The sequence below is a fragment of the Esox lucius genome, chromosome 25 (assembly GCF_011004845.1).
Source record: "Esox lucius isolate fEsoLuc1 chromosome 25, fEsoLuc1.pri, whole genome shotgun sequence".
Lineage (NCBI taxonomy): Eukaryota > Metazoa > Chordata > Actinopteri > Esociformes > Esocidae > Esox > Esox lucius.
This window is the reverse complement of record NC_047593.1, coordinates 14,601,488-14,617,060: the sequence shown is the minus strand read 5'-3', so window position 1 is coordinate 14,617,060 and position 15,573 is coordinate 14,601,488. Positions and strand designations below refer to the sequence as shown.

At 44.2% G+C, this 15,573-nt stretch overlaps 1 protein-coding gene across 1 annotated transcript; it reads right to left on the bottom strand.

Annotated features, from left to right (window-relative positions):
• Positions 1 to 4,706: 4,706 nt before the first annotated feature.
• abce1 (ATP-binding cassette, sub-family E (OABP), member 1) lies at positions 4,707 to 13,309 on the bottom strand. The gene is made up of 19 exons (XM_010888310.5): positions 12,827 to 13,309; positions 11,948 to 12,101; positions 11,655 to 11,740; positions 11,222 to 11,319; positions 11,013 to 11,130; positions 9,345 to 9,482; positions 9,125 to 9,194; positions 8,854 to 8,950; positions 8,586 to 8,675; positions 8,204 to 8,325; positions 7,928 to 8,001; positions 7,696 to 7,843; positions 7,022 to 7,081; positions 6,853 to 6,911; positions 6,622 to 6,732; positions 6,276 to 6,418; positions 5,935 to 6,057; positions 5,584 to 5,695; positions 4,707 to 5,252 (listed from the first exon to the last, which is right to left on the bottom strand). Exons 2-19 carry the CDS (start codon positions 12,048 to 12,050, stop codon positions 5,205 to 5,207), a joined length of 1,800 nt encoding a protein of 599 aa, XP_010886612.1. The 5' UTR covers positions 12,051 to 12,101; positions 12,827 to 13,309; the 3' UTR covers positions 4,707 to 5,204.
• Positions 13,310 to 15,573: the final 2,264 nt, after the last annotated feature.

Below are 15,573 nucleotides of genomic sequence, written 5' to 3'. Positions count from 1 at the left end.
GTTGGATTGCAGCACGGCGTTCCACAGACTTCCATGAATTGGCACAGGCATCGGAATGCTCTACGACGAACGATGACTGACACGCATGTGTTTGGACGGGAGTGAGAGCGGCCGGGACTCTAGCGCCAAGGGGGACTGGGCCCTCTCCCCCTCTCTCTCTAAATTACACACACACTCATGCACGCGCGATACATTTGGCCCCTCGAGTTGTACCAGAAGTCTTTTGGCCGGCGCGGCAGATTTTTCAATAACGCGAGGAATCGCGGCAGGCAACTTATCAGGCCCGCTCGCATTTCAAACGGGGCGCCTCTCTCTGCGCGGCTTTTCCGCGAGCACTTCTAGAAATAATGTCTCGAGTGGTAATATTTAAATGCTGTCTCCAAGGGCTCTTGGCTCGCAGTCACCGGTCCACTCGCTGAGCGTGGCACAACAACCCAAGTCTCCCAGAGTATCCAGCCTCCCAGCCGTGGGGGGCCACTACAGTGACCACAACAGTGTTGCTCGTCCACCGTTGGCTATTGCCGTCGTGACTCGATTGTTGTAATTCCCCGCCCCCCCCCCCTGACTAGACTGTGGGGTCACGCGGTACGCCACCGCCACGCTTTGGAAAGGTTCACTGGGTAATAAAGCCGTGGCCCCTAATGTAGTGCTGGTTGTCCTGTGGATTGTTGTTTTCGCGATAAAGAAATAAACTATAAATAGTGGAAGAAACCAGCCCAGTGATAATGCAGCCCACACGCCACTGTGCACCGACACGTGCGCGCCCCTCCTCTCTCCTCATCCTTGTGATGTGGTTTGATCGCCGGTCCACTGGTGATTGGCGTCCGTCTCTGAGGACAATGCGCTATTTGTGAAACCCGCCGTATGTAAACCGAGACCCCCCCCCCCCCAAAACAGTTGGGGCTGTTTGCCCCCACAAGAGATCCCAAAGGCCGGCCATCATCGAGGGTGGTCTGGGCAGTCCCTGTCCCTGCAGGGTTTGGGGGGGGGGGCAGTTTTGTGAAGATGCATCAGCTGTCGCGGCCATTTGGTGGATGAATGGAGTGAGCGTCAGATTGCAGTGCACGGCTGCCGGTCGAGGATCTTCCCGGATAGGTTTGTCTAGGCCAGCGATTCTCAAACCTCGGCCCTGGACCCCCCCCAGATGTCTACATGGGACGATTGGGGGTCCTCAGGAGAGGTTTGAGAACCACTCGTCCAGGGCTACAACAGAATAGGGTTGGTGACACCATTCTTCCTGCCCTAACCATGAGCGTGCGGTAGCCGTTACCTTATACAGTGCCCTCTAGAAATATTGGCACCCGGGGGAAATATAAACCAGAAAGGCTGTGAAAACATTGTTGTTGTTTATCAGCTTGATTGTACATTGAAAAAATGTATAATCTCACCTAATCTTTGAATCTAACCTTTCACTGAAAACAAATTATTCAGGAACAAATGTGCCACAATTATTGGCACCCCCTGCATTTACTACTTGGGGCACACTCAGTTTGCCATAATCTGAGTGGTCTCCTGTGTTTGATCAGGTGGGAGAACATATGGTAAGGGTTTTGAGAGCATTCTTCTATATAGAAACTTTCCAGATACTTCAGAGTCCTCAGTCCTCTGTTGTGCGCTCTCATTGTCAGCTCACCCGACAGGTTTCCAATGGGATTTAGGTCAGGGATCTCTGACGGCCTCCGCAAAAGCTTGATTCTATGGTCGGTGAACCGTTTTCAAGGAATGCTTTGGATTGTTGTCCAGCTGGAACATCCAACGGCCCAGTTTTAGCCTCCCATCAGAGGCAGACAGATTTTCCATGTTCCCAAGAACCCTAAAAAGGTCTCCACCTCCTTAAAGTTAACCCCACCATTAACATCACAGATCCACCACCATTCATCACGATGGGTTTTCATCAGCATGACCATTGCTCCTTTTCAGCCAAAACCACCTCTGGTCTAATCAGACCATAGAACCAGGTTCTATGATCCTGGGAGATTTTGCCACTTGAACCATCTTTCTCACTGAGTGTGGGGCCAAAACACACATGCAGCCTCAAGCAGGTTCCTGTGTTGTACATTTCTTAATTATTGCCCTAATAGTGGAAATGGACATCTTTTTATAGCCACTGCCTGATTTGTGAAGGTCAACAATCTTTCGTCTCATTTCATACGTGTTGTCTGGCCTTCCACATATTAATGGATGACTAAGGGGTTTTAGAGTTTAGGCTGTGTGTCAACTCATTTATACCCCAGTGAAAACAGATGCCACAGAGGACCACTGAAATTGTTCCCAAAGACAGATGTACTTAAACTATATCAATCGTTTTCCCAGTGTTTTCAAAGGTAATAAAAACCAGTTTTGCTCAGTTAAAGGATACATTAATTTGATATTTTGAGCATAATATCAAGGTGATTTTTATTCATGTTCACCTAAGGTGCCAATTCTGACAGACACTGTACATACTTAACTCTGAGGAAATGACAGTTTCAGGTGTACATCTCTTTTCACATCCATAGCGGTAATGAACACGATTTGAAGACCACAGAACATTCTTCAAAGTCTTTGAGAACACAGCACACAAAGCGAATTCAGAAGAAGTTCCAATAAATGGTTACTGTAGTTTACTTACTGGGGGTTAACAGTCTGTCATACCATTCCTACACAATCTGCTTGTAAAGTGATGTCAGAGGTGGCAAAATGTTTGCTGTGAGGGCACCTCAACCAGTTAAACGGGTCTTGCAATAGAGAAGATGTGGAGAAATGTATGAGGTTACCATAGTCTTCTGACGACAGTAAACCAAAAGCAAATCTCTAACACAGTACACTTCAAGGCCTACCAAATCTTGGAAATAAACAGAGAACACAGTGATAAGAAATCCTGTAACTGTGAGGAAGCACAGTAAAATACCATGCTAAACCTGCCGGTGAAGTACAGTTCATCACAATGGGGCTAAATCTGGGGTTTCACCCGCACAGATGTTCCTTCAATAAAACTCAATGAGGTCATCTCTCATGAGACACACACGTGTAGATCTGGGAGTTGGAAGAGAGGACTGTAAGCGATAGCATCATGACATCACCCCTTTTTCCTGGATTGGCCTCCCAACACCAGATTGTAGCAGCGGGTCGCAGAAAATAGACCACACTTCCCAAACAAAGCTATGACGGCTGATTGTGTGTTTTTAAAATAATCACGGAGGGCGTGATTGGAATGAGAGAATTAGCCAATGTTTGTGTAAACAACAGCATCGTTCGACTTTCAAATAAAGATTTGGGGCAAAAGGAAATATTTACTATTTTAACTGAATGATGGTCATGACCAACATTATCAGATAAAGTATATCAAACACTGATTGGCTGAAATGAGCCGGTTAATAAGCAGTAAAGCACATTTGGGGAGGGGGGGGGGGGGTAGTAGTAGTTGTGTATGTCCAATATCCACCAAACACTGCAATGCATCAAGCCTATAGACAAACACAACACACCCACGCGCATTACTGCTTACTTATACAGGGTACATCAAGCACAGAGGTCTGTCATGAGAAAATGTCAAACCATTTGAAGTTTGAGCAGCCACGTGCAATTAAACATGTCACAAAACCAAGTAGTTCGATGTACATTATTGCAAAGAACGTGCTCCACCGCGAAAAGAAGCTGTTGAAATCTGCGTCACCACAAGATTTAGACGAGCTGCTGGAACACCCGTTAAAGAAGTGGGAGATGGGAGGACCCCTCCCACACTTAACGGAGACAGGCTGCACCCCCCCCAACACACAAGCTGATGACATCACCCCCCCTCAAGATAAATTACTGTTTGATCCCCGCCACACTGCAGACCCCCAGCCTTGGGCTCTGTGGTCGCAGCTGTGCCCCCACTGCCCTGCACCCCAAAGGCAGGTGTGTGTGTGTGTGAGTGGGGGGGGGGGGACTTCAGAGGGAGGCGGCAGTGGCATTAGGGTCAAGAATAATCTGGTTACAAGCCCAGTGAACTGTGCCAATCTAATTGGATGCTCTTCCACCAACCGTTTCCCCATTGGCTAGGGTCATTTGAGAGCCTAGATGAACAGCCCCCATTGGCCAATCATCCAGTTATGTTTGATGTTATGCTATTTTCTCCCTTTTAACGTACAGTCAATATGAGCAGAGACACCATTCCTGCAGTATGAGAAATGTCCATTTTGGACATAGGGTGGCCGTGTCCAAGTACCAAGACCTGATGTCCAAACATCTCCCCTCATACTGAGAGGAAACCCCGGGATCTCCCTCTGTTGAGTCACCTTCAATAACATGACCAGGAAGAACTTTCAATGCAAATGTGTATTCCATAGTTTTATATTTTGAATGTACAGCTCCATCTGGTGGTTGAGTTCATGGTCGTCTTTCAGTACAGAGTGCGGTAGAAAAACAGTTTTACTTCCGATATGCAGTTAATTTAACGTAGCATGAAAATGTTTACTTTGGACAGAATTACTTCAAACAGAGGATATACGCTTGATTATTGACCTAAAGGATACAATTAACAGTTATCAACAATCCTAAAAAAATAACTGAAGGTTTTCATTTTAATTGGAAATCTACAGGATTATGGATGTACACTGCTTTTCATTCCAAACAAAATACACCCATTAGCCCAAATCCACATTGTTTTATGAGTAACCAAATAAGGGCTGTAGTCTGCCAGCCTAGTGGACGAAAGCCCACTACCAATCAAAAATGCCACCATGCTCAGGAAATGGGAGTTGTTTTTATTCATAAGATGATATTTTTAAAAGTACATGTACTGGGTAGCATGACTATGATAAAACACTCCTTTAGCTCCCAAAGGTTAGTGTGGGTATTTGTTGGGCATCGCTCAGCGCACCGTGTGGGAGGAAATGACACTCTGGGCCATTCCACCGGCCCTACTTAAGCTCTGTCCACACGGGACATGGGCAGATGCAAAACAAACTCGCCGTGTGTGTGTGTGTGTGTGTGTGTGTGTGTGTGTGTGTGTGTGTGTGTGTGTGTGTGTAGGGGTTCACCCAGGTTGGGACCTCAAGAGAGGCAGCAGGGTGGGGCTGTGAACCAAATATCGACTTTAGCATTCCACCTACAATAGAACAACGTTCTGGGCATGCATTCTGCGTGGAACGCTACTGTGGATATTAGAACGCAGCCCAACAGGTCTCTGAGCTTAAGAAGGATGGATATGGAGGTCTCTGTTGGAGGGAGGTATTGGTCCTCTAGTCATCCAGGAAGAAGTAGTTCCCACTTTTCTTCTGCTCACAATCCTAGACATACAATATAGATGGGTTAGAGAGCTGCAACCCTAGATAAGCAAGATAAATGCAAAATGCAACAATTTAAGATTTTCCTGAGTTACAGTTCATATAAGGAAATACGTCAATAGGCAATAAAATTCATGAGGTTACAATCTACGGAATTTACATGAGAGAAAAGGGTTTTCTAACACATGGAAAATGTGTGGCAACTTATTTTAGTAGATGAAACATGAGACCAACACTTTCCATGACTCAGAATAAATATTCAACACAAAAACTGGATTGGCGCTGCAAGAAACAACGTCAACAGGAACCAAAATAAAGCACTATGACACTGTACCTTAATGGAATTCATCTTGTTGATCCTTGGTCTGAAGTTGTTAGGGTCTCTCCTGAATGTAATCTCTAGTTGCGATAGGAACTTGTTCATCCCGGCAAGTAAGGTCTGAGGCCTGAGGTCAAAAGTTAAAGGTGTCATTACACGTCAGTGAGTGAAACATGCTGGTGGATGACGTCGTGGAGACACAACCCACATTTAAAAACACTTGTTTATCAGACCGTCCAAAAACACCGTCCACAGTATCTGTTCAAAGGGAGCCTCCATTTTGACTGAGTTTGACCAGAATCTGACTCGGTTGGTAGCCAGGATGTGGTGAGCAAGTTGGTGGACGAGGCCACAGAACACACTCACGTGTTGGCGGCGGTCTTTCTCGAGGGAATACCGTCGAACACGATGACGCGGTCCGCCAAGTAGGTGGCCATGATGAAGTCGTGCTCCACCACAAAGGCCGTCTTCTTGGCGTGGAGGATAAATCTGCCAAACAAACCATGAATAGAAGTAATTAGCTTCCAAGATGTTCAAGGTTTGCGGGATCAAAGGTTTCTGCAGGGGACGACAGGGGACGAGCAGAGACGGGAATCAAACCCTGGTCTCCAGGGGGTGGTACCACTGGACCCGACAGACTGGGGTTACCGTTTGATAACCCTGGTCTCCAGGGGGTGGTACCACTGGACCCGACAGACTGGGGTTACCGTTTGATAACCCTGGCGGCCACCAGGCGCTGCTCAGAGTCCAGGTAGGCGGAAGGCTCGTCGATCAGGTAGACGTCGGCCGGTTTCCCCAGACAGAGGGCCATGGCCACTCGCTGTAACTCACCCCCAGACAGGTTCTGCACCTGCACACACAAGCAGGGGGGCGGGTGTTGGTTAGACGCTGACCGAAAGACAACTAAATGACGCTGGATGGTTTGGGCACGCCGTGCTGCAAACACCACCATTTTCTTTCCGCGGTTATAACCCATGCAGTTCGTATGTTTTGGTGAAATGAAATCGCGCAAGCAGTCCTCCAAAAATCATTCCCCCAAATCCAACGACTTACATCCTGGTCAATGATGCTCTCGATCTGCATGGGCTTCATGACGTCAGTCACAAACTGAGGGTGCGTGTAGGCGTCGCGGATCTTCTCGTGGAGCAGGGCACGCACACTGCCCTACAAAAAAAATAAAAACACAGGACATGAGTGGCACGAGCGCTCGCTGCGTCGGGGGGGGGGGGGGGGGGGGGGGGTGTTGGACGCGGCGCTCAAGGCAGTGATCGGGGAAGAACCTACTTTGAACTTCGGGCTGATCTTCTGGGGCTTGTAGCTGACATTCAGGATAGGAACGTCCCCTGTGGAGAAGCACCACTGGCAGTTAGAGAAACTGTTAAACTAAATTCTTCGAGCATTCACAGCGCGGGTTGTGTGCCAAAGGCTATAAATCCAAAGGTTTGCAACGTACCTCCTTCATCTGGTTTCAGACGGCCAGCCAGCATTCTGATGAACGTGGTTTTGCCCGTCCCTGAGAGAGTAGATTTAGACATTCAAATAAACCCAGCTGACAAAGGCTAACTGCCACACTCACCAGGGACAGAGTAGTAAAATGTACTGAAGTGAACTGAACTGGGAGAAGAAAAAAAGAGCAGGCCAGTTGTCTTTTTTTAGTCTATGCCTGAATATAACCTCGTCATTAGAGTTGGACGCAGTCATCTTTTAGGACACATTTGCTGACTTTCATTCACTGGCACAAACCACAGACTATAAACCAAATCATTCACTATGAGGTGGAAACATGTACATCCTTCATGTACACTTCATGTAGCCTGTCATAAGTTGTTACAAGCACATCTTTCAAATTCTTAGTTCTTGTTAAACCAAAAGCAGCACTTGACAAACTCCGGAATCTCACAACAGAAGGATGTTGGTTCAGACAGGACTAGTGTTACGCGAGGACATTGGAGGTAGCTGGAATCACTAACCGATTGCCAAGTAAAAACCGACCACCATAGAAGACTAAGACAACCAATCTGAATGGGTCACATCGACCAATGTGTTCATTAGTACTGATATGAACATCATGGAATAAAAAGCACTTCACACTCCCTCCGTCACACTTTGGCTCTTCCCCCTCCTCACCGTTCTCCCCCAGCATGACCATAATCTCAGAGTCTGTGAACTCCCCCTCGTGGATCTCCAGGGAGAAGTCGCCCATGTTCTTCTTCATGTTGGGGTACTGATAGTGGCACATCCTCTTGATCTCCTCCTCGTTGGCCGTCTCCGCCACCTGGGATTGCAACACGGGTCAGTATGAGACTTGGGTAAAACCGCGTATCACGCCGCTTGTGCATGACCACTTCCATTCCATCACCTTGAACACCAGCGAGATCTCCCTGAAGCGCAGGTTCTCTGTGGGCACATAACCATCCAGGAAGATGTTGATGCCTGTAGGGGAGGTAGAAGAGGACAACAGGGGTTTAAAAGGGGAAGTTGTCAAGGGACTAGGACAGGGGGGAAATAACCGTGGCAGGGGAGGGGTTGCACGGGCTTGGCTGCGGATGGGATTCCAGACTGCTCGGAGGCAACAACTCCGTGCACACAGCATAGTGTTTGTGTGTTAGCCTGGGTTGTGAAAGGGGAGTCTCACCTTCCCGGACTCCAAAGGGCATGGTGACCACTCCGTAAGCGCTGGGCACTCCGTACAGACAGCAGATGAAGTCAGACAGGTAGTCCAACACACTCAGGTCATGCTCCACAACTATGATGTATCTGGCAGAGGAGACAAAACATATGTCAACGGCCACTGGAACAGGGAGCACCAGGTTGAAAGTTGAATCTGGATTTCACGCTTCCACTTTGGCTATTTTGTTGGACAAAATAGGGACGTAACCCCAACGGCACGCCTATTCAAAGAAGAAACGGGAAGGCGGTACTGGGATCTGGTGCGATAAGGAAGGTCCATTTTGGACAACGCTCTGCTACACTGGACCCGCGCGAACAGAGCAAGGGCACGGTGTGAAGTCACCGACCTGTCGGGGGAGATGAGCGAGCGGATCGTGACGGCGGCTCTCAGACGCTGCTTCACATCCAGGTAACTGGACGGCTCGTCAAACATGAAGCTGGAATAGCAGCAAAGACATGAGTCATTAAAAAAAAAAAAAATAATAATACAAACATGACATGCCCAGTGAAACATGGCCTCCACTAATGAGGTAAGGCCTCTATCGCATTAACACAGAGCTGACATCAAAGCCCTCCTAAGTCAGGGTCAGGCTGCAGTCGGTTCAGATGATTTACATGTCTGCTCTCTGGATGCAGACCACAGCGATGGCAAAGCGCTGAAGCTCTCCTCCTGATAGGTCCTCAACATTCCTCTCCCTGAGATGAGTCAGATCTGACAAGAGAGATGGCCGAATGTTATTTCATGGGAAACAGTAGGGCAGGTGAAAAATTATAAAAAATGGTCTCTGAAAATGAACTGCAAAATATTGCTATAAATTAAATGCATCAGAACCACATTATAGGCTAGAAGGGAAGATAAAAGGTTGAGAAATTAAATCAGACATACCAAGCTGCTCACAGACAATGGTCTCAGTCTTGGAGTCATCTTTCCTGCTTAGAATGGAGCCCACACTCCCCTGGTGGACGAATACAACATCACCATTAGCCCCTCAGACTGAAACAAAACACAAAACAGCGCAACTGGAATCCACATGTTCCCTCCCCTCTTCCCTTCCAACAGAAATGACTAGAACACATATGGGCACGCACGCAGGGGCATGGCTAACCTTGACAGTCTTGGGAATCTGGTCGACATATTGGGGCTTAACGATTGCCTTTAGGTCATCCTCCAGGATCTTAGTGAAGTAGTTCTGGAGCTCAGACCCACGGAAATAAGTAAGGATCTCCTGCCAGTCTGGGGGAACCTGGAGGTGGAATGGGAGAGAATGTATATTTTCTAGGTTACAACACAGATTTTTAACTCCGCACAATGTTTCCGTAACAAGTTGCATTTCAGTCACTGTCAGAACCCCCGCCCCAGGATGTTAAAATGTTCACCCAGCACAACCAGAAGAGGACTGGTCACTAGGGCTGCACGATATATCGTTTCAGCATCAACATTATGATGTACGCATCCGCAATAGTCACATCTCAGACCGTGTGATTTAGTAAGGTAAACATATATCAGTCTACAATGTATATATTTTTCAAATGGAAAACCAGCATTATATCTGTCTGACATAAGTTAATTTACTCTGATTTATGGGTTATTCAATACACAATTTATAATTATAATTTTAAACACGGATCATTTTAGACTGCTACCCCCGCGACCCGGCCACGGGTAAGCGGAAGATGATGATGATTTTAAACACGGAGTTCGTTGCTGATTTTAAACACGTAGTTCAATAACATTTCACGTCACCAAAGACATGGTACCAATTAACACGGTTACCAAAGAGGGTTTTGAAAACATGATCCGGTTGCTTGACAAGAGGTATGAAATGACATCACGAAACTATTCTTCTCAAGTTGCCATCCCAGAGCTGTACGAAAAATGCAAGGCACAAGTTGAAACAGAGCTGTCAAAGGTGGAATATTATACCGCAACAACAGACTTGTGGTCCAGCCGGACAACGGAGCCCTACATAAGTCTGACCGTACACTTTATTAATGAGGACTTCCACCCGAAAAGTCGCTGTTTGCAAACTGCATTCTTCCCACAGGACCATACAAGTGAGAACATCGCAACAGGGATGAGAGAAGCTTTAGCTGATTGGGGACTAGATGAGTCGTCTAGTCTCTATAACAGACAATGCCATGAACATGGTGAAGGCTGCACCTGAACAAGTGGACCAGATTGCAGTGCTTTGGCCACAGACTGCATTTGGTATGTTATGCCATATTGCGCATTCTATTTTACTACTGTTGCTATTGCTATACTATTACTGTTACATATACCTAGCAACCTGTTCGGAAATAATATTCAGATGTTTCATACATTTTAATTGTAGAGGATCGGGCTGGGGAAAAATGAAGGATACAGACGGTCAGGTTGACAGCCAAAGCTTTCTGAATACATCCTGTATTTTTTCATATCGCAATATATATCGCAGCAAAAAACAAAATATTGCAATGTCAGTTATTTCCAATATCGTGCAACCCTACCGGTCACCCCTCCAGGTTTCTTCCTAAATTTCGGCCACTCTTAGGGAGTTTTTCCTGGCCACTGTGCTTCAACACTGTTGTTGCTTGCTCCTTAGGGTTTAAGGCTGGGCATTTTGTACTATCAACTGCTGATATAAAAAGGCCTTCATTAATACATTTGATTGATTGATTAAGGTGAAATTAATTATCCAGAGGGACCTAAGTGACTGCGAGATCATATGAATAATGTATTGGACATTTGGCTGCAATATCTGCAATGCGGTGTGGCAAAACATTTACAAACTCACATCATACTTCCCCAAGTTGGGTTTTTGTTTTCCAGCTAGAATTTTCAGCGCAGTGGATTTGCCGATTCCATTGGTGCCCACAAGCCCCAACACCTCGCCAGGTCTGGGAATGGGTAATCTGGAATATAGCACAAGTATAGTTCATGAGTTAAAGACCAAGACATTGATAAGGTATGGCCAAGTGTTCCCAAACAGTGGCCTGAACCCACCTATGCAGCTTGAAGGAGTTGGCACAGTATCTGTGAGTGGTCTCTTTCTCAAGGTTGCTTGGCAAGTTGACAATGGACAAGGCCCCAAATGGACATTTCTAGAATTCGGGGAAGACAAAGTAATGTAATCAATACAGGGAAACAACCTGTCCTGATCTACCAACTGGGGCACCACCAGTTAATGTGCAGTGTAGGCTACGACAGCTCTGATCTGGGGAAAAGGCTACTTAACGTTGTCCCCTGTTTGGTAGCCGTTGTGCCCTGTTTGGTAGTGCCTGTAGCGACATGTATTTTGACAGTTGCCACGTATGAATGTTGTTTGACATTGCACTGTTATTCTATGTTAACGAGGACAACGCGCATACACAGTGTTGGCAGAACGGTCTGAGGTGGCAATTTAGGTGAAAGAGAATTTACAGGCACTTTCTTTTACCTTGATACAGATGCCACATCCGATACAGAGCGATTCGGAAATCCACACAATTTTGCTCTGAGCTGTTACCTCTATGCACAGTTTGCCTGTGAGGAGATTAAAAGACAATTGACAGTTGAGTCTTGAGAAAACAGAACATTTCAAATGCACATAGTCAGCTGTCTCAAGACTTGTTCAAAGTAGTGTTTTTTATTTTTTAGGAGTGGAGGGATACGTTATATAGTGTTTCCATCTGATATTGCCTATATTCTCAAGTATTGTTTGAGGTATGATGGATGGAACATAAGTCTTACCCATCCGGACCACAGGGCAACTTTTCTTGCACTCCTGTCTGCATTTCTTTGGCTTGCACTTGTCATGGTTCACAATGGCGATTCTGGTGTTCTTCTCTGACATTCTGCCTGCCGCTCGTTGACTCTAGACAGTGCAGAATCCCTCCCCTGAGCACTGCAATACAAAGATAATACAGTTGAGATTAGACAAGAGTTAGTGCATGTATAGTATGCAGCGCAAGGCGCAAGCACACGCGCACAAGTGTAATTTTGATAATTAGGTTGAAAGCAAAATAGGCCCTGTTACTCTGGAGGGTGCCAAGCCAAGAGATGTGGCTTTATAACCTCCACAATCTCCCACTTAAAAATGACAGATGGTCGCGTTAGTTACATCCATCTTACTAGCTAATAACATTTAGCAATACGAAACAAAGAAATTAACAATAGACAGTAGTATTGAGAGCAACACTGCTCAGTTGAAAGCTTACAATCGTAAGTTATTGTTTTTAGGTAGCTAGATATTCGATTCAATTAGCTCGTTAGCTAACTAACATTAGCTTTTCGCTTATCCTAGCTAACTATCGTTAGCATTCATACGTCACTTCATCCAAAGGAGATGGGCAAAGTTTGTCTTGGCTCGAACTGTTTTAAATAAGCAGATTGTAAAATAATAGCCAACTCACTACCAGTCTTGAGGAGTTACAAACGTTTTTTCCAACTACTACTAGAACAGCTGCCATGTTAGCTAGCTAGTTGGCTAATGAACAGTGCTGACGTTGGTGCTAACACGTTTAGCTCAACTAGCTAACTTGAGCCAGCTAGAGAATTCACGCAGACAAATCAACAGAATTCGTTTGACCAATTTGCATATACTCTCGTTCAAACATAAATCCAACTTACCCCTAAACACACTTCGGACGTTTCTGTCCTCCAGATATAATATTTTAGGTTTTAAATTGTCGTTTTACTACGGTGTTACCAACAACGTGCTCTCAATGGGCACCGAACGCCGGGGGGGAATGTGGCGTGCCCATGCGTCAAGTTTGCCGACGTCCAAGCCATGCGTTGGTGTGACGTACGTAGAATAAAACGCAAGGGTAGGTTATTTGAGGTGATAACAAGCTAAGTAATAGCACATCTGTTTCAAATTCTTTGAATTTTAAGCGCATCAACAAAAATGTAGTTGAGGCCTTCTGTGTTAATTTAAGTTAATGTGTCATTTTATTTCTGTGAGATACAATTGCTTACATTTCTACTTAGCATCAATAGTCTCAATACATTCACTTACTAATAGCGAAAATGTTAATCTAAAATATATTCCTTTAACTGCATAGGCCCATTGATGCTGACATTTACAAACAATACTGAAATGTATTCATCATATTAGAGGCATCACTTCTTGCAAAAGGTCTCAAAAATTTAGAATTAAATGATATGCTTACGGATGATCGAGAACTGTTTATAGTTTCAAGCTCATGAGATTCAGCCTGTAGCCACCTAGCACAGAATGTTCCCTAGTTTCTTCCTTGGTTCTAAGAAAAATTACTTTCACAGAACGTTCTGACAACGTTGTGGGAAAGTAATTTTTTATTTGAACCAAAAGAGAACCTTGGCAGTTGCTATTTTGGTACGGTAGAATCACATGTATTTGAGAACATTCACATAATCTACTGAAATAATATTATTTTCAGATGAATTTGTGAGCTGTTATGTAGGGTTTCGTTGTGGTTTCCATTTGCTTATTAGAAACTGAATGTCCCGGGAACAATCTATGAACGTTTTATTCATGGATATTATCTAAGGTTATATCGTATGTGTTACTATCAGTAAAACTGCTGAAAGAGGGAGCAATGAAAGTATGTAGAGCAGGGATGGGCGACTTGGATGGTGGTGAGGGCCTCAGAATTTATATACTGGTCATCAGGGGGCCACACACACACATAAATACACGTCCATATGTAATTATTAACAAATGCATTAAAAGTACACTAGGTCTGATGCTAGTTAACGTATATCTGGGCTATTTTAAAATATTGATCAATATTACTGTTTTATATGAAATTATTTCAAGTCTATTTCATATTTTGTTTCCAGCATAGACGTTGGCTCCAATACTAACTTTACAACAAATTTAAGGTCAAATATGATATTTAATGTGATTATATAATTTTAAAGTTTTCTAAATTCATCTGAGGGCCGCACAAAGAGGGGCTGGGGGCTGCATGCGGCCCGCAGGCCACCAGTTGCCCATGCCTGATGTAGAGAAAAGTGCACCTAATTTCCTAAATAACAAAAAAAAAATTTAAACATCATCTTTTCCAGACAGTTGTGGCTCCAACCGTTTGCTACAGTTTATGAGTTTAAGAAGCATACTAAAACTACAATAAATATGTACATGCTAGAGGTGCATTGCAGTGTTTTTAATGGGTTGTGTATTAATATATTATTTTTTATCTATATTATTTTTTACTTAGTTACTGAGGTTGCCGAGCTAGGCTGTTCCACAGCTACCATCATTGCCTGCTAGCTATAGCTTCACAAGTTTTTCATAAACATTTCAGTTTTTCTGGACATTGACAAATTATTTCTGATATCCATCTATTTCACTTCAGTACTACTTCAGACACAACTTTTGTAATCATGTTTGAGTATTTTGAAATGACAATACAATGGATTTGATTCACTTAATGAGCTTTTAATTTACTCAACACACATTAACCAGTCATGACTAATAATCTTGAAAGCATGTAAAATAATCACCACCATATCTGAACTCTAAAAGAAGTGAGTGCAATGCAGTGAGCCATTTTAGTAAACAACATGTCTTTACATTTTATTTACATTTTAGTCATCATTAACCTATGTTAAACATGTACCACTGACTTCAGGGAATACAATTAAACCCAGCCACCCGCGAAATCCGGGTAAAGTCAGTAGGTAGAAATCTAAATTCAGCCCTACAAAATGATTTGGCGAGTTTATGGTAAGAGATTATGGTAACTCTTCTATGGCAACCATTCAAAGACTAAGATATTTCAACACATGTCAATTAATGACTCGTATGTTGACAGTTGTCCTCTAATCTTCCAGCAATTGGGTTTTGTTGTTGCGCAGAGAATAACAGAGGATAAACAGCACTACCTCACTCAAACCCGTATTTCAAGTCGAGCTCCACAGTTTTGCAAGCGTTTTATGTAATTAGATAATAAGTAGCTGATTGCACTTAAAAGCTCTCTCATTCCAAAAAGACATGTCATTAACGTTAGTCAATTTAATCACAGACCTTGACGTTAATCAATTTAATGACATATATCATTTCGTATCGTTTAAGTCAACCAAAATTAATTAACAGAGTTATTGTTTTTTATTCTCAATTTACTCATTTAATGTTTCGTCACTGACAAATTAGTGAATGTTTTCGTCCAAACTTTCGGATGTTTTCGTCAAAATTAGCTAACACTTCATCCGGCTGTGTAATGTGGACATCGAGAGAGAGACACAATTGATTTGAGAAAAAGAAAGGACTGGTGTTAGGTCCAGGAAGGGGAGATACTGGTATACATGATAGCTTTCTAAACTGACTCAGCATGACTTTTAACCATGTGACTCCATTGTATCCTTGGTGTTAAGCAAAGTGCTACACAATG